The 18,869-nt window shown below is 48.8% G+C and overlaps 1 protein-coding gene across 1 annotated transcript in view; it reads left to right on the top strand.

Moving 5' to 3' along the window:
• The window catches only part of ASB18 (ankyrin repeat and SOCS box containing 18), an 81,880-nt gene that overhangs the window by 37,494 nt on the left and 25,517 nt on the right, over positions 1-18,869 (top strand). Inside the window, exon 4 of the mRNA XM_004001771.6 lies at positions 12,962-13,466. Within this exon, the coding sequence (XP_004001820.3) occupies positions 12,962-13,466 (505 nt within the window). The remainder of the gene's footprint in view (positions 1-12,961; positions 13,467-18,869) is intronic.

Below are 18,869 nucleotides of genomic sequence, written 5' to 3' on the forward strand. Positions count from 1 at the left end.
ATCTGAGCCACAGTCAGCTCCTGGTCTTGTTTTTGTTGACTGTATAGAGCTTCTCCATCTTTGGCTGCAAAGAATATAATCAATCTGATTTCTGTACGCTTATACTTTTCATCAAATTTGAAAAATTGTTGGCAATTACCTCTTCACATTGTTTTCTGTATGACCCCTCCTCTGCCTCAGGGAGTCCAGGTGCATGTCTGTTATACCACTTGGAGTTGTCCCACAGTTCATTAATACTCTGTTCACTCTTCTCTTATGTAACTGATTTATCATTTGTTCTGAAATCCCTGATCTGCCATTAATCCCATGTAGTGTATTTTTCATCTCAGACACTATAATTTTCAACTATAGAAGCCCAGTCTTAGGTCTTTTTAAAATACCTTTCTTGTCTTTACTTAACATGTTTAGTCTTTCCTCTAGTTTCTCAAACATACAGAATATAATTAAAATAACTATTTTAATGTTCCCATCTATCAATTCTATCATCTGGGTATGAATAACATTTTCTTTATTTTAACTCTGTTCCTTTTGTAAATTTCAGATTCACCTAGGCATAATTTGTGAGAGATAAGATATACAGATATAAAATTCAAAAGTAGAAATGCTTATGAATACATTTCTCAATGATTTTTTAAAAGCTATAAGTAGATAGCCATTCTGCAGGGATACTAAATGGAGATTAACCTCTGCCTCATTTTAACTTACAGTTTCTATCGTTGACACATTTGGTAGGTGATTTGCTGCTGTACAAGGTTGCCATCTGATGACAGAATTATAGAAACCCCATCTACTTTCGAAAAGTACAGCTCTAAGTTTCATTATTGAGTGAACCATTCTGACAAGCATTCAACAGCCAATTGTTGAACTCTAAGAGGTGCTGGACTTATGTTCCATTAAAGTCTATTTCCTCAAGATGCTTTCAGTTTCAAGGGAGACAAAGGTAGTTTACATCAGTGTGCTAGACTCTGGGCCAAGGGTACGCAGAATACACTATGAGCATGGAAGTCGAGGTGTGGGCTGGCATATTTCAACAGGAAATTTTCTAGGAGACAAAGAGGCATCAATTGTATTAAAGGATATAAACCAACCAAATCAAAGCAAAAGAAAATGAGCAAATTATTAGGCAGTTTTACATTGACTTTATTCAGTTTTGATATTTTTATACCTTACAATTTTATCTGTTAGAAGTACATATATTGCTACATTTGAGGTCTAGGTCGAACTCTAGCAGTGCAAGCCTGGGCAAGTTATTTATCTGTGTCTTGATGTTCTCATCTGTAAAACAAAGATAATATTTGAGCCTTGTACATAGGGTGACTAGGGGAATTAAATGAGCTAGTATATGGAAAACGTTTAGATGAGCACCTGGCATGTAGTTAAGAATTATGTAGGTGCTGACTACAATTGTTGAGGTCTCTTGTATAATCTCTGCGCTATCTCATGGGAATTGAAACAATATTTCACTAATTTTAATTAATATGGGGTTTTGTGGTTTCTTTATCTCCATATTTGTTGGTCGTCTATGATTTATTTACAGTAATGTTCCTAGTTAAGAGCATACTCCCAATTTCAACAGGTTCCTATGGAAAATATAACCCATTTGATGGTATTCCATGTCTAGGAACACATCATGCTTCCCACCCTCCTCAAAAGTCATGTCTATATTCAGTTTTGTTCAAAATTAAGTTCTATAAATGTAGCATGGTATCCTGGATTGGATCCTGGAGCAGAACATGAACATTAGGGGGAAAGTGGTGAAATCCAAATAAAGTCCACAGTTCTGTTAATAGTATTGGATTGATGTTAATTTCTTAATTTTGACAAAGGCACCATGATAATATATGATGTGAAATTTACAGGAAACTGGGTAAAGGACATTTGCAAATTCTCTGTATTATCTTTTCAATTCTTCTGTAAATCTGTAGTAATTTTTAAATAGAAAGAATTTTAAACACCAAGTTTGCTTCATACCTTGGACTCAAATCTATCTTCCACCTTATAGTCTTAGGAAAAAATGTGGCTTTTTACTAAGAAATAAGAATGTATCACCTACTCAGAACACAAGGTATTGTGAACCCTAACGGTAGCCCTTAAGACAAGCCAACAGGCTTACCTTTGGTTGTGATAAGGAGCCGAGGCAGATGCAGAGTTACTCAGCTTACACACTGTGCGACAGAAACTCATTTCCTGACTTCAGCCGCTTTTGCAGAAATCATTCAAATCCAGCACATTGCTTAATAAAGACTCCTAAAATGCCTTTGTATTAAGACGGGGCTTTGTAAAACCCCTTCTCTTTTGTCTTTCTCTTCCTCCTCTTTCTTCTTTTTCTTCTCATTTTCCCTTCTGTCTCCATGTGTCTCGCTACATGAGTCTTTCTCCCTGGTGATTTCATTTGACAGTCTTGACTTATTTAAATCCAAGTTATTGAGGAAAAGTTTAAGATAAGTGAGGAACACAGCATAAGTTCAGGCAGAACTCTGCAACAGCTGACTCAGAATCCCTTCAGTATCAATGATTTGATGGAAGATGGTGGCGGGTCCCACTGAACACCTCTACAATAACATAGCCAACTCCCTTGAAGGATGAAAGTTAACAGATGTCAGAGAGGGACTGAGGTTTCGACTGCGGCTTTTCAGCTCTGAAGAGTCCCCCTAAAGTCAGACTCCGAGGAGGTCTGGCTTCAGGTAGTATAAACATTATCACTTTGACAGGAAAGAGCTACTTTTTCCAGAATCTTTTTATACATAGTAGATTTTAGGTCATCCTTAATTTTTTTACCTTTCAGTAGAGAGGGGGTCGTTGACCTACATACAGAGCCATTTCATTTTCTAACTCTTGATGACAATGGTCTCCACACCTAGGGACCCAGTTCTGTTCCAACCCCTTTTAGTCAGCAATTCTCCATGGGTGCAGGACTTTAAAACCTTTGAGTCTCTGAGTTCCTGGGATTAAAAAAAAAAAAATTATCTGTGCTTCCTTCCAACCTGCAAGCTTCAGAATTCAGAATTCAACACACAAAAAGGGATATCAGAGCTTTAATCTAGGAACCTTTTGAAGAGATTTTCCCAAAAAGAAAAGTTCCAGTAAAGTTACTCTCTTCACGTTAGTAGCCTGCATGCCAGTCTCGCCCTATTTATTACCAGATTCCTCTCCTTGACCCTTTTTAAAATTCTGAGATAATTAAAATGAGAGAAGAATTAGCAGAGTCCTGATTCTTTTTCTCATCTAAAGCTGTCTCAATTTATACAAAAGTGAGGGGAATTTGCTTCCTTCATGAACATGTTAGTAAAAAGCATGCACATTTACTTCTTTGTCCCAGCTGTGTCAATTCAACTAAATAAAAGTTAATTTTAAGCCAGAATTGGACTTGTGCAAGCAGCTAATTATCTTAGGAGGAAAAGATTATTGAAAAAAATCATTGGGCAATTTTTCTCTAACTCAAACCTGGCAGGATGAAATCTGGGCAGAGAAAAATGAAGTATGCCTTTCCCTGAGGCAAGAAAGGTACTTTCTGGGCAGGATTTGAACAGGAACAATTATTCTGACTCCTCACCCCAATCCCAAAGCTTCTGCCTAATAACAAGAACACTAGCTCATGGGCACTGATGCACAATCCAGAAAACAGTCCACTTTCTACAATCCAGATGAGTGATTGACTCGTTATTCATGTGGAGAGGAGAAAGCATGATCTGGTCCAACAGGACTTTGAGGCATCTTGAGGAATACTAAAGAACAAGGTGTCAGTTAGGGGCTGCCCCCATTGGATAATTTGATATTTGTACAAGAACTTCACATTCTGAATACCTGCAAGTGTCTGACTTGCTATGATCCTCCCCACAGGCTTGCAAGGCATGGTTATTCCCAGTTTACAGGTTAGAAAGCTGAGGCTCACCAAGAGCCTATGTTTAATCAGTAAAATGGAAAAACATGGGCTCTTGGTAAAACACTACCAAGTGGAACCCATCAGAGCCAGGTTCAAAAGCCAGTATCGGCTCTTCCCTGGTGACCTAGTGGCTAAGACCGCCCCCCCCCATTCACAATGCAGGGGGCCCAGCTTCGATCCCTGTCAGGGAACTAGACCCCACATGCCACAACTAAGGGTCCACATGGAGCGACTAAATATCCCACATGCTGCAACTAAGACCCAGCACAGGAAGACAAATAGATCTTTTTTTTTAATTGAGTTAAAAAAAAGAAAGCCAACGTCATAAGAGACATGGATGTTGAAAGATAACTTCTCCCTTGTTAACCTAATCTTTTTCAAAAACCACTAATTGTCAGAAAGTAGCTCTGCTCATCTCTCATCACGACCTTTCAAACATGTTCTGTCATAGGTTTATCCTCTTTCCTTGCCACTTCTAGGATCTCAGGCAGATTCCTCACCTTTCTGGTTGCTTGCCAAGTTCTGTTTGAATACATACAACTCACTATTAGGAATTAAAACAGGTAATCCAGGCCAAATCCAATCTTTACTCTCTGGGCAAAATCCTTGATTAGACACCTCAAGAAAGATATACAGATGACGAATAAACAAATGAAATGTCCTCAACATCATTAGTCATGAGGGCAAAGCAAATTAAAGCCGTGAGGAAATATTCCTTATGTCACAGTCTTTAGGATGGCTAAAGGCAAAAAGACAGACACCACCAAATGTTGACAGGAATGTGGAGCAACTGGAACTCTCATACATTGTTGTTGGGAGTGTATAATGATGTAATCACCTTGGTAAACTGCTTAACCATTTCTTTTAAAGTTAAATATATACCTACCAGCAATTCTGCTTCTAAATATTTATCCAAAAGAAATAAGAACATATGCCCACATGAAGATTTACATGAAGATGTTCATAGCAGCTTTATTCATAATAGCCAAAAAGTCAAAATGCCCATCAGTATCAAAAAGAAAATGAATTTTAAAACTGTGGTATAGCTATACAATTACATGTGACTCATAAATAAAATAGAATGAGTTACTTGTGAACACAACAATATAGATTAATGTCAAAGACATGTTACACTAAAGAAGCCAGACCCAAAAAAAAGTAGAAAATTATAGAAAAGACAAACATGGGGGAGAAATCAGAATCATGGCTGCCCGTGGTGACTGACCAGTAGCAAACACAAAGGAGCTTTTTGGAGATGAAAATATGCTACATCTTGGACATCCCCCATGGTCCAGGGGTTAACATTCGGCCTTCCAGCGCAGGGGATGCAGGTTCAGGGTTAACATTCGGCCTTCCAGCACAGGGGATGTGGGTCCAGGGGTTAAGATTCGGCCTTTCAGCGCAGGGGATGCAGGTTCAGGGTTAACATTCGGCCTTCCAGTGCAGGGGATGCGGGTTCAGTCCCTGGTCAGAGAACTAAGATCCCACCTGCTGTGAGGTATGGCCAAAAAAAATTTGTTTCATATGCTCTGTCTTTATGTCAATATGCAAATGTCATAGCATATGTCAGTATGCTACGTTGATTACACACATCCTTTGCCAAAATTTGTGCAGCTGTACTCTTCAGACCTGTGCATTTCTGTATACAAATTTTACTTCACCTAAAAAATATATAAAAACATGTATATAAAACTTTTCTCTCATACAAGAGACACAAATGTAAAGAACAGACTTTTGGACTCTGGGAGAAGGCGAGGGTGGGATGATTTGAGAGAATAGCACTGAAACATGTATATTACCATATGTGAAACAGATCGCCAGTCCAGGTTCAGTGCATGAGACAGGGAGCTCAGGGCTGGTGCAGTGGGATGACCCAGAGGGATGGGATGGGGAGAGAGGTGGGAGGGGAGTTCAGGATGGGGAACACATGTACACCCATGGCTGATTCATGTCAATGTATGGCCAAAACCACCACAATATTATAAAGTAATCAGCCTCCAATTAAAATAAATCAGAAAAAAAAAGCTTTTATCACATACAAATCAATCCCCCACCCCCCATCTTTTTGGTGACTGTTCAGTCATTCTCTTCTCCAGAGGTAGCTGGGGTTCACATCACAACCTAAAAAGAGAGTTGTTGTTGTTCAGTCGCTAAGTTGTGTCAGATTCTTTGTGATCCCATGGTCTGCAGCATTTCAGCCTTCCCTGTCCTTCACTATCTTCCGGAGTTTGTTCAAACTCATGTCCACTGAGTCAGTGATGCCATCCAACCATCGAATCCTCCGCTGCCCCCTTCTCCTTTGGCCTTCAATCTCTCCCAACATCGAGGTCTTTTCCAATGAGTCAGCTCACTGGCGAATACTCTTGAGAGTCCCTTGTACTTCAAGGAGATCAAACCAGTCCATCCTAAAGGAAACTAACCCTGAATATTCACTGGAAGGACTGATGAAGCTGAAGCTCCAATACTTCGGCCAGCTGATGCGAAAAAGAGAGCAGAGTCTTGTATTTAACTTCTCTCCTCCTTCTCCTCCCCTCACTCTGATGCCTCTGGGTTTCCCCCTTCATCCAATGCTGGGGCCAGGGCAGGAGAGGAAGGTTGCCCATTTCTTGTTGAGGAGGGGATACTAGTGAAGCTTCCAGAAAGTCAGACACTCCTTCAGTGGAAAGCAGGGCAAACAGTGGAACTGAATTATCAAAGTTAGTTCCTTCAGTCATTCCTCAGTCCACCCAAATGCAGAATTTCGCTTTCAGTTTGCAGGGTGGTGGGGGGAGACACGGGGAATTTGCCTAAAGTATCGTTAGCAGCCACAACCATTGAACGCTTCAGAAGCAAATTAAATGGCAGCCATTGCTCCAAGGGAAACCATAAGAATAGACATGGCTGGGCAGTTTCCCTCTCCATGCTCCCTGCTACCCTTCAGGATTTGTCCATTCGTATCAGCTATTTCAATTGGGAACATCTATGTTTGACAGTCTCACAGCCAAGCAACCTGGGAGAAAGGGAGGGAGAAGAAAATACAGAGCAGAAAGGGGAGGGCGGCAGGGCCCAGAGGAGAGGAGAGGCAGAAGGTCCAGACAAACCAAGTGGAAGCTGCTCCTCCATCAGAGTCAGGGCAGCAGCTTCCCCATCCTTCACCTGGAACCAGCCGGGGAGTCCATGCACAGAGGCAGTCTCCTTGAGATGGCTTCATTAGAAAGCATGGCTGTATTGTCCTCCCAAGTCTCTCCCCCACATCCCCTGTGCACCAACCTAACCCCCCCGCCCCGCCCTGCAGTCCTGCCTTGCTCAGCATCCAGCCACACTGCCTGCCCTCATGGATGGACCCAGACTTGGCCCCAGCCACCCTGCCCCAGGGACGTGTCTCCAGCCCATCCGCCTCCACGTCAACTCCAAGGAGGAACAGTAGCTTAATGATGATTCGACAAGACTGCTTCATGACACCCATTACTCTCAACAAACACACTGGCCACAAGGGGTTCAGGCGCAAGCACAGGAGAGGACAGTGAAGGGCAGCTGGAGGGTCCAAGGATTTCCAGCAAGTGAAGCTGTTGCTCCGGGGATAGATGCTGAACCCACCTGAGAGGGCTTGAAAGGAAGGTCTGTTTTCCCTCCAAAAACATGTAACTGACTTTTGTGAATTTCACCATTTTTGATCGTTCTTTGTCCTTGTTGTTGCATTGATCCTTGGATACCATCATCCTCTGACGACTGTCGAGTCATTCTCATCTCCAGCAGTAGCTGGGTTCACAGCTCAATCAGGAGGTTCTGACTTGACTTGACTTCTGAGAGGACGGTGACCCCTCCCAGGTCTCTACCCTTGAGATCACTGCTTCAAGCCTCAAAAACCACATCCTCATGGAAAACCAGAGAGAATGAAATCTCCAGTGCAGGCTTGCCCAGAGGACTGGGTGAGAAGCAGGCTCCTGTTCCTTGCCCACTAGCACAAGGTCCTCCAGCCAGGCGATGTCCCCAACCTTCTGTGCCTTCAGCGTCCTGTCTGAAGGTGTGTCCAGGAGCCCTGCGGAGGGCTCAGAGAGGAGACCCTGCCCCCTGCCTTGACCTGGGGTACAGAGCATGGCAGATGCTCTCCACTTACTGAATGGACCAGTGAATGAAAGGTTTAGAGAGAACTTCTGGGAAATGCCTAGTGCCTTGCCTGGCTCTCAGAAGGTGCTTAACAAACAGTACCTATGGGAGGAGCAGCAAGGCGGGATGACAAAGGACTAAGCCAGACACAGCAGGCCAGCCTCTGCTCTGCCACCCCCTGGCTGGATGGCCCTATCTGAGTCACTGGTCTTCTCCTGAGCCTCAGTTTCCCCACATACAAATTCCACCTACAGTGCAAACTCGTCACAAAGCCTAAAGATAACATTCTTCTAGAAATAAATTAAAAGGTCACATGCTGGGGAATGCACTGAAGTCCTAGCTCAGAACCAGAGGCTATGAAATACTACTTTTGAGGGTTTTGTGCCACTGGAGGGGTGGGGAGGAGGGAAGCTGGAGAAGGAAAGCCTGAGCAGGCTCTGTCTCGTGGGGTGCAGGGCAGTTTGGCAGGTGGTGTGAGCGGGTAAGGAAGAGGTGAGCACTGAGGAAGCCGGGCTGAGGCGCTCGGCACCATCTGCATCTGCCAGGTGAGCGGGAAAGCTGTGCTTCGGAAAGATGCTGGAGGTGCCTGGGAGCTGTGTGCCAGACGAGGGCTGGGAGGCCTCCTTCTCTCTTTACAAATAAGTCAAAATGACATTAATTCAACTGCCCTTGATGGGTTCATCTCTATTAACTCCTGCCTTTTGGCTCAAGCCACTTTTTCTGTGTACTGTCAACCTTGGGCCCCGTAATGGCTTGTCACCATGATCATCATCAAAGATGGGGATGAGGGATGGTGGGGGGTAGGGGAAGTGTTTGCCCAAGTTGCTTCGTATCAGAGGCAGTTCAGACAACAGTGTCTCCTTCATCTCATAAGATAGAGACAAGTCATTTTGACATGGTCGGATGAGAACGCACCCTTGATTCCTGACAGTGACGGTCCTACACTGTCTGCCACCAGGGAAGCCCAGACTGTCTCCAGGCCTTCCGTATTGTGTCTCCCAGAACAGCAGGATATCTGATCGAGAAAACCTCACTTGGAGGAAAGAGCTCAGCCAAAGCAGAGCTTCCCACACAGTCCTGCAGAGGCTTGAGGTACGCCTTCCTGCTGGGCCATTTCTTCCTTGACTGGAGATGCTGACAAACACAAGGTCAGGTCTTTCAGGTCCCCGAGACCATTAACACTGCTCTGCTTGTCACTAAGGACCCTCCACCCACCCTCCTCCCTTGACTCTCCTCTCACCTCCTCAGAGGTGCTGCCCTACAGCCTTCCCAAGACCTCTGCCTACACCTGGACAGATCAATGGAAAATCTGAGCACATTCTGGAAACCTGGAACACTGAGCTGACATTCTTAGAATCCATGAGCTGCTGCTGTGGCTGGCAGGGGATGGTTCTGTTATTAATAACCTCTGCTGTTGTTCCGCTGTCAAACTGCAACTCTGAGTCACTTTGGAAAGTGAATTTGAAAATACCGGCAGGCAAAAAGGAAATAAAATCACCCTTCACCCCACCATCCAGAGGTGAACACGTTGGCGTGTATGTTTCCAGGCTTTCTTCCCATGCATATACACGTTTGCTTTTTTTTCATAGGAGCGTTCGATGCTGTTTCAAACCTGGTCTTTACACATGACCACTGCAGACAGCTTTCCATGTCATTAAACAGGCTCCCACGCCTTCATTTTTAATGACTGCCCACTGCGTGCCAGCAGAGATGTGCCCCAGTCAATTCATTGTGTTGTTTTTCTCTCGTGCCCGTGGTCTGCAACTTACATCACGACCTGCTCTAAGGAAGTGCCAAGATTTAGCCAATTAGAAGCTCTTCATTAAAAATGAAAAAAGTATCCTTGGTCCTCCAGAGGCTGGGCCAGTGTCCTCATTCTTCTGAAAGGTATCTTTGTTGCAAAGAGCAACCTGGCCATCAGCCTGTTAGGCTGTGGACGTGGAAAAGAGACCCACTCGTATTTCCCGGTGGACTTCTTCAGAGAGGCTGGGCTGCTTTAAAAAAAAAAAAAAAAAAACAGAGCAGGAGAAAATGTTTGGTGATTGTTTGTGAGCACACACAGGCTCAGTGGCAAAATGAGACGGAACCTTTGATTTCTAACCTCCTGCTGCACTGTTCAAAATTCCTCCCAGAGAGGCACGGAGGAAGCAAACTGAAGCACTCTGATTGTCAAATTTGCATCCTCTCTTAGCTGCCTATTGTCCCAAAAGACGCTTCACATCAAATCATACTTGTTTGTAAAGATCTTTCACCCAAGACAGACCACTTCTCAAGATACTGCTGACATGGAAGACAGAGAAATATGGAGAGAGGATTTAAAATACTGCAGGTCCCTGGGTAGAACTGTAAACAGATTTAACACCAGGGGCTTCCAGCCTGGAAACCCTCAAAGGATCCGGTGCAGAGTCCCAGTCAGGTAAATAACAGGAAAAACAGCGGCCACACAAAGGAAAACTGAAAGACGTTCACTAAGGAAATGCATTTGTTCAACATGCTTTTAGAGAATACCAGTAGTGGGCCAGCCCTGCCCTAGGTGCCGAGAAGCAGAAATAAAGACACGTCCATTTCTATACCCAAAGAGCCAACCATCTAAGAGAGAGGTCAGACGTGCCGGAGAACACTTGAAACACTGGTGTGACAAAGGCTGTGCCCGGAAGGAAGCAGGAAAGGACTACACTGGGCAACAGGATGGAGAGGCAGTCCCTTCCTTAGACACATGGAAGTAGCAGAGGGCGGTCATGCAGAAACGGACTCTGCCAGGTATCACGGCCGCCTCACCGGCACAAGGCACGAAGGACGGCTGTTGCTGAGGGAATTTGCACTCACTGAGTACAGTAGGGGCAGACTGCTGAGAAGGACGAGAGTAGAAACAAGACCTCTGGGGACTTCCCTGGGGGTCCAGTGACTAGGACTTCACACTCCCCATGCAGGGGGCCCGGGTTCAATCCCTAGTCAGGGAACTAGATCCCACATGCAGCAACTAAGAGTTCCTGTGCCGACAACTAAAGATCCTGCATGCCACAGTGAAGGCTGAAGGTCCCTCAGGTCGCAAATAAGATTCGCCACCACCTAAATCATCTTTAAAAAAAAAAAAAAAGAAATAGGATTTCTTGGGAATGGTGATCAACGTGTGGAACAGTCACTAATGGGCAAGGACTGAGGAGCCGGCCTTCAGTCCCAGGAACTGTGGACCAAAGGGCGCTGAGGACCCGTGGAACGCAGGGGCCAATCTCCACGACTGGGGTTTCCTCCAGGGGCCAAGTGGGGAAGAGAGAGCAGATGGCAGATGGCTGCCCATAATGTGGCCAGCTGATGCAGGGGACGGCCATGACCCCTCCACTCAAGGGAACCGAGGATGTTGAGAAGAGTGAGAGAGCTGCCCAGGGAAGGAGTGAAGCCAGGAAGGGCTGAGTGGGCCAGGGGCCAATGGGCCAGGACTCAACAGAGCAGAGATGAGGAGGGCACCAACAGGAGGGGGGAGCTACAGGGACCAGGGTCTTACCCTCTGCAGCCAGCATGCAGGCCCATCAGACTCCAAAGGTGGAGCAAACACCAGGGCAGAAACATCCCAGGAGGAGACCCAGGAGTAGGGGCTGAAGGGATGCTGGTGTCCCGTCAGTGCCCACGAATGCCACGGGCCAGCAGAATGAAGGAGGGGCTCGGGAGGGTCTGTGAGACTGTCCTGCTCTCAGGCTGGGCCAGATTGGGTTAGTTCCCCACCAGTGTCCAGGGCCCCGGCCCAGTGGGCTTGTCAGCAGCTGCCACCTGGGCTTAGGTTGAGATGCTCGAAGTCCTCCCCGGTGTATAAGAAGCTCTAAGAACACTGCCCTCTTGGGAGAGCAGCCTTGGCACCGACCTGAGGGACCTGAGGCGGCAGGAGACACCCACCTCTGGGGAAGACTGGCTTCCCCTGCGAGCCGAGGAAGCCCCAGAAGCACGGTGGGGCTTAGCTACTGCCAAAATCCACAGGCCGTTCCGGGAGAGTCCAGTTGAAACACTGATGGTCCTACAGTTAGGCACGGTTGCGTGTTTTGCCCACACTTCCAGTCCTGTCTGAGGACACCCCAGGGCCAATCCGCCGCCATGTCCTGAGGGACTGATAGATGTCCTCCCTAGGAACAGGGCAAGCCTTGCCTCTGTTCACCACAAGCAGGGGAACATGTCGGCTGATAAACAGCCCAACAGTTTATGGGGCCCTCCTTACAACCGTGACTCCCAGGTCCTCAGCTGCCCTCTGTGACAAAGAGCCCAGGTTATTCATGTTTCCAGCATTTGAACCATATTACCTTTTCCATGGTGACTCAGTTGGTACAAGAATCTGCCTGCAATACAGGAGACCTGGGTTGGATCCCTGGGTCAGGAAGATCCCCTGGAGCAGTGAATGACAACCCACTCCAGTATTGTTGCCTGGAGAATGCCATGGACAGAGGAGGCTGGCAGGCTATAGTCCTGGGGTCGCAGAGTGGGACACAACTGAAGCGACTTAACACACAGGCATACGGTGCTACTTTGGAAGGTGTGTGCTGTGCTTAGTAGGGCAGCCATGTCCAACTCTTTCAACGCCATAGACTGTAGCTCTCCAGGGCCCTTCTCCATGGTTACCATGCCCTTCTCCAGGGTATCTTCCTGACACAGATGGAACCCACCTCTCTCAGTAGTCACAAAATACAAAGTTTTAACGCACGTGGAGGAAAAAATTCCTAGCTGTTTCCACCATTTAGTAACTGGTGAGCCTTGAAGCCTTCCCCGCCCCCCACCCCCAGCTTTGCCATCATCGCATTTCTTTTGAGGCCCAGTGTGAACTCCTGTATAACCTGGGCACGTGGAGATCTGGATTCCTGCCCTTGCCATTTGAGGATCAACTCCCCAGGGGAGAAGGGCAATGGGTCCAAAGGCCCAGAACCAGCAGGCAGGGCGTGTGGGGCTGGGGCAAGCAGGGCGCGGATGCCGGTTTGCAGCCCCATCCGGGTGACAGACCTTGACCTCCCGCAGGTGCGCGCAGGCGCTGCTGGAGCACGGCGCCTCGGTGCAACTCGAGGGCGGCGCCAGCCGGGACACGCCCCTGCACGTGGCGGCGCAGCGCGGCCTGGATGAGCACGCGCGCCTCTACCTGAACCACGGGGCGCGCGTGGACGCAAGGAATGGCCGCGGCGAGACGGCCCTGAGCACGGCGTGTGGTGCAGCCTGGCGGCCCAATGAGCAAGCGCGGTGCCTGCGCCTGTGCGCGCTGCTGCTGAGGCACGGTGCGGCGGCAGACACACGCGACGAGGACGAGCGCAGCCCGCTGCACAAGGCCTGCGGCCACGCGCGCCCCAGCCTGGCGCGCCTGCTGCTGCGGCACGGCGCCGATGCGCGCGCGCTAGACTACGGGGGTGCGTCGCCGCTGGCCCGCGTGCTGCAGACGGCCGCCTGCGCGCCCGACGCCGAGCCGCAGCTCACGGTGCAGGAGCTGCTCAACCACGGCTCCCCCACCGTGTGGCCCGACGCCTTCCCCAAGGTAAGAGGGGGCCCGGGACAAGCCGCGACGACTGGCAGCGCAGGGACCCGGCCTGCAGCCCAGTGCCATGCCACGCTTGTCAGACTTCCAGGGGCCGGGGAACACCCTGGAGACAGGTCCGGATGCAGATTCTGAATCCGCAGGAGGCGGGTGGCAGAGTCTGGGTTTCTACCAAGCTCTCAGTGAAGTCACATGTTGAGGAGCAAGGGCTGGGAAGAAGCCTTTTCTAGAGTTCCTAGGAGATTAAAACGTTGGGGTGTTGACAAACATACTCGAGTGTGACCTTGCAAAGGTGTCACCTGGAGGTCCCAGGGACTTAGTTCTATGATGCTGTGATGGCTCAAAATATTTTGGCCAAGATATCTTTGGGTGTAATTGGTGAACAATGGAAATCAGCCTCTTCCCACATCTGGTATCTGACTTGAAATTAAATACCCTATGTGGTCATTTGCCTGATGACCTCACCACACGCCTGTGAAATACTTCAGACAGGACATTCCCCAGCTGGGTGTCTGTCAGGTGAAGCGTCCCGTCCAGGGTCAAGCTTGTGCGGGAACTACTTTGTAGACTTGACTCTGATCAGCTCGTCGTTTTTCCATGTGTCAGATCTACACTGAAATGAGACAGATGAAGAATAAAGATTTCTTATCAGATGGACTTCCCTGATAGTCCTGTCCTTAAAACGCCATGCCTCCACTGCAGGGGGCAGGGGTTTGATCTCTGGTGGGAGAATTAAGATCCTGCATGCTGTCAGGCACAGCAAAAATAAAAAATGAAATCTAACATAAATTTTGAAGAAAAAAAAAAAAAAGCTTTATCGTCAGAAAATAATCAGATACAAAATGTTTCCAAAAGAAAAGTTCTCAAAATACTGGTTGAGAGGTTGTCCTCCCTAAAGACTTCATTGAAGGGAAGCCATTCCGTTAGATGTAAAATTGGCTGTGCTTAATTTAATATTTATCCCAGACTTGCCAGTCATATGCAAGAGACATGTTTTGGCCTGATTGGTCTTAAACGAAGAGCTTAAAAGCTGTTATCCAAAAAGGACAATATTCTAGATGATCTGAAATAGTGAGATTCACACAGTTCTCAGATGCCAACTTTGCTTTGTGGGTGTATACAGAATACAGTTCTTGTCTATCAAACGATAGGTGAGACATGGAAAATCCACCCAGACAAGTCCTTGGGCATTTCCTTATTTGACAAACAGTATGACAATTTCTTATGCCAACTCTTGCACTGTCTTCAAGTAGTTTTCTTGAGGCACTCTGCTAATGCAGTGATTTCAATTTCCTGGGCTCTTGAAAGGGAAGAAATGCCAGCATTTTTATAGTCTGTAATATTTATATTATAGACTTTTGTAATATATTCATAATTTACATTTCAACATTTCCCAATACTAGCAGGCTTAGTCCATCAACTGATAAAATGGAAACAAATGGAAACCTCCCACCCCTCCAGTTCACACCATGAACCAAGATTCATCTTTCAGCCTTTTGTTGTGAAACTGCATAAAGAATGAATAAGAGGGCTTCCCTGGTAGCTCAGTGGTAAAGGATCCGCATGCCAGTACAGGAGGAACGGGTTCGATCCCTGATCCAGGAAGATCCCACATGCTGAGGAGCAACTCAGCCTGTGTGCTGCAGCTAGCTGCACCTGTGCTCTGGAGCCCAGGAGCCGCAACTGCTGAGCCCACGTGCTGCAACTGCCGAAGCCCGTGTGCCCTAGGTCCTGTGCTCCGCAACAAGGGAGGCCACTGCAATGAGAATCCCACGCCCTGCAACTAGAGAGTAGCTCCCGCGGCTACGACTAGTGAAAAGCCCATGCCGCATGAAGACCCAGCACAGTCAAAAATACATAGAATTATTTTTTAAAAAAGAATGAATAAGAAAACAAGAAAGAAAGACTTTCCTTGATGCGCCACAGTGAAAACTACCTGGGGCAAACTGATCTCCATCCAGGTGTCCTTGTCTGAGGTGCAGCAGCACAGGCAACATTCTGGGGACAGGATGGCAGCCCGTGAACTCTTGTCTCCAGGGCTGGAGGAATGGCCCCGACTCGATCCAGAGATGCAGGGCAAGACCCAGTGCCTCCCCTCCGGGCCTCCCCGGGGCCCTGTCCTGGGATCCCCTTGGGGAATCCTTTGTCAGCCACTCAGGAATGCAGCTGCGTCAGTGGGGTGCAGGCTGGATGAGGTTTGCATCTGGGACCAGCTAGTTGCAGTGCAGACCCAGGGGCCAGGAGCGGTGCTTGGCTCCTGGAAATGATGATACATCTCCCAGCAAGTCCACACCACCGTGGAAGGCATTGGAGTTTCTTTGAGAAATCTTAATCTCCAGCCGGCTTTCACAGAATAGCAGTATGGCCTGCCCTGAACAGAGCACCGTGCAGGCACCTGCGGATCTTTCCTCAGAGTTTGTTGAATGAGAGAAGAGTATTCCAGCAGCTTCACCACCCCTGGGGCTGCATGGACTCTTTGGAAATGGGCATCCCACCTCTTTATTCTGAAGATCCCCACATCTCCAGAGGGTATCCCCGCATGAGTGCTAAGGATGGCCATAGCCCAGGCCCCTGGCACCAGCGCTAGGAACAAGTTGTGGACAAGAGCGCGTTTACCAGTCCTGGGCATCCTCCGAGCCAATGTGAGACTCTGGCCTCGCCCCCACCACCCTCCCCACTCCCCGCCCTTCAACCAAAGCGAACACTCTAGAAATCAGGCAGGAGCATCTTCCTCCACCAAGGCCCCCTGCGCGTGCTCCACCGGGGAAGGGGTCTAATCACCCCGCGGGACATAAAAGGGCAGCCCCGACTCGCTCAGCAGCCCCGTAGAGCGCGCAGCAAACAGGCTGAAACGAGCCACAAAGACGCCCGGCAGGCAGGACTCAGCGCCATGGCGAGGCGTACACAGAAGCACCGGGGAATGTCACAGAGCAGGCCGGCCGTGGGCAGCCGCCGCGCTGTAAATAGATGTAAAGAGACACCCACGGAGCTCAGAATTACTGAGGCAAAAGGTTTCACAGCGAGCTCATGACATAAATCACAGTTTCCCCCCACGCCCAGACAAAGGCGCCAGCACCACGGCGGGCGGACTCAGAGCAGCCGTCGGAGCCGCGCACACTGCGCGGCCGCCGACATCAAAGCGGTGTCACGGCTGGGGATGCTGGCGTGTTGACAATGCCAGGCCTTTCTGCCCGGCTGACCGCTAGTTAACACCAGAGTCAGGTCGGGGCGCAAGGGCAGGTGCAGGCACGGTGTTAGGCTGCAGCCAGGTTTGAATCCTGGAAGTTGTTGGGACTGAAGGGTACTCCGCCTGGAGGAGAGCCGCCGGCAGGAGCGCGGAGAAACGCCCACGAGGGTGGGTCTGCACTGGTTGCGACTAGTTGACTTTGCAGGTTGGATACTTGGTCTAGAATAAGGACTTTGCTCACCTTCTGTTGGCCTTCTGCTCCTCACCTGAGCAGTCATACATAATTTCCGCTTAGAGGGCTCCCCAGCCTTCCCTGGTAGCTCAGCTGGTCAAGAATGCGCCTGCAATGCAGGAGACCCAGGTTCGATTCCTGGATCGGGAAGATCCCCTGGAGAAGGGATAGGCTACCCACTCCAATATTCATGGGCTTCCTTGGTGGCTCAGATGGTAAAGAATCCACCTGCAATGCAGGAGACCTGTATTCCATCCATGGGTTGGGAAGATCCCCTGGAGGGGAGAATGGCAACCCACTCCAGTATTCCTGCCTGGAGAATCCCAAAGACAGAGGAACCTGGCAGGCTATAGTCCATGGGGTCACAAAGAGTTGGACATGACTGAGCAACTAAGCACAGCACGTAAGGCTTCCCAGGTGGCTCAGCAGTAAAGAATCTGCCTGCTGATGCAGGAGGCTGGGTTTGGAACATCCCCTGGAGGAGGCAGTGGCAACACGCTTCAGTATCCTTGCCTGGAAAATCCCGTGGACAGAGGAGCCTGGCGGGCTACAGTCCATAGGGTTGCCAAGAATCAGACACAACTAAAGTGACTGAGCACAGACACACAGACCTGCCCCCGGGTTGGAGGCATGCCTGGACAACGCCAGTGATGAAAGCTGCCCCCCCCCCCCACCAGGCATCCCTTAAGCCCTTGTTCAACAAACATTGCTAGGAGCGGCTGTGCTCCAGGCTGGAGTTGGTGTTTAACTGACACACAGAGCTGCCAGTCACCTGGGTGAGATGGCCTTAACTCAGACAACCACATAGACCACTATGAAGTTGCTGTGGCGTGAAGGCCCTGCAACCCTTGGAAGTGCCAAACTTGGGGCGGGGGGAGGTGCGGGGACCAAACCTGGCTGGGTGGGGGTCCAAGGCTCCTTCAAGCTCTTATAGTGCAATCCCAGATATGAAGGCTGAAGACACAGCTCTGTGGAGAGGGGAGGGGAAACCATTCCAGGCAGAAGGAACAGCAGGTGCAAAGGTCCTGGGGCAGGAGGAACACAGCAACATATGTGGGGCGGGGAGGGGAGGGTAATGCAGTAACTGGAGAGGAAACAGCAAAAGGAAGCAGCTGAGCTGGGGCACTAGGCAGAGCCCTCCTTAAGGGTTGCAGCCTTTGTCTTAAGAACAGTGGGAGTCTATTACATCATCTTAAGCCATCAAGACAGTGAATGTGTTTGCCACTCGGTCGTGTCTGACTCTTGGCAATCCCATGGACTAGCCAGCCAGGCTCCTCTGTTGGTGGAATTTTCTGGGCAAGAATACTGGAGTGGGTTTCCATTCCCTTCTCCAGGGGATCTTCCCAACCCAGGGATCAAACCGGGTCTCCTGCATTGCAGGCAGATTCTTTACCATCTGAACCACCAGGGAAGTGACATAATCTAATGGGAACCGGAGGTGGGGATGGGGGTGGGGGGAGGGTGACTTCTCTGCTCAGGGGTAGAGAACATGCTGGCCTAGAGGGCTGCTGGAAACCACAGACAGTCTTGCACACCAGGTGAGGGATGTAGGCAGCTGGAACAAGGGGAAATGGAGGTGGAGGGCAAGAATGACTAGGGTTCTAGAAACATCTGCCAATCTCACGTCTTGCCTCTCCTTCTGGTCATTGATCACGCTGCCAATATGGACCTGGAGTTTTTGTATTTTCTTTTTTACCTAATTACGGAACTCGGCAAGGGAACTTCACAGTCCGGTTTTCCGTGAGGGGAGCCTGGAGGGAGCAGTAGTCAAAACCCAGGGCTCCTCTCCCTGCCTCCACACAGCAGTGTGTACACACGCTGCCCCCCACCGTGTTAGGAGGGGTGAGCTCTCAGCAACAGCGCGCCTCCGTTTCCCTTGCTCTTGTTTTATTTATCCATCTACACAGAAAGCAATGTGCCCGTGTGATTTTTTCCCCCCTTAATTTTCTTTCTGCCGCCTCATTAGCCGGAGAGAGCGTGCGCG

Source organism: Ovis aries, chromosome 1, assembly GCF_016772045.2.
Source record: "Ovis aries strain OAR_USU_Benz2616 breed Rambouillet chromosome 1, ARS-UI_Ramb_v3.0, whole genome shotgun sequence".
Classification (NCBI taxonomy): Eukaryota; Metazoa; Chordata; class Mammalia; order Artiodactyla; family Bovidae; genus Ovis; species Ovis aries.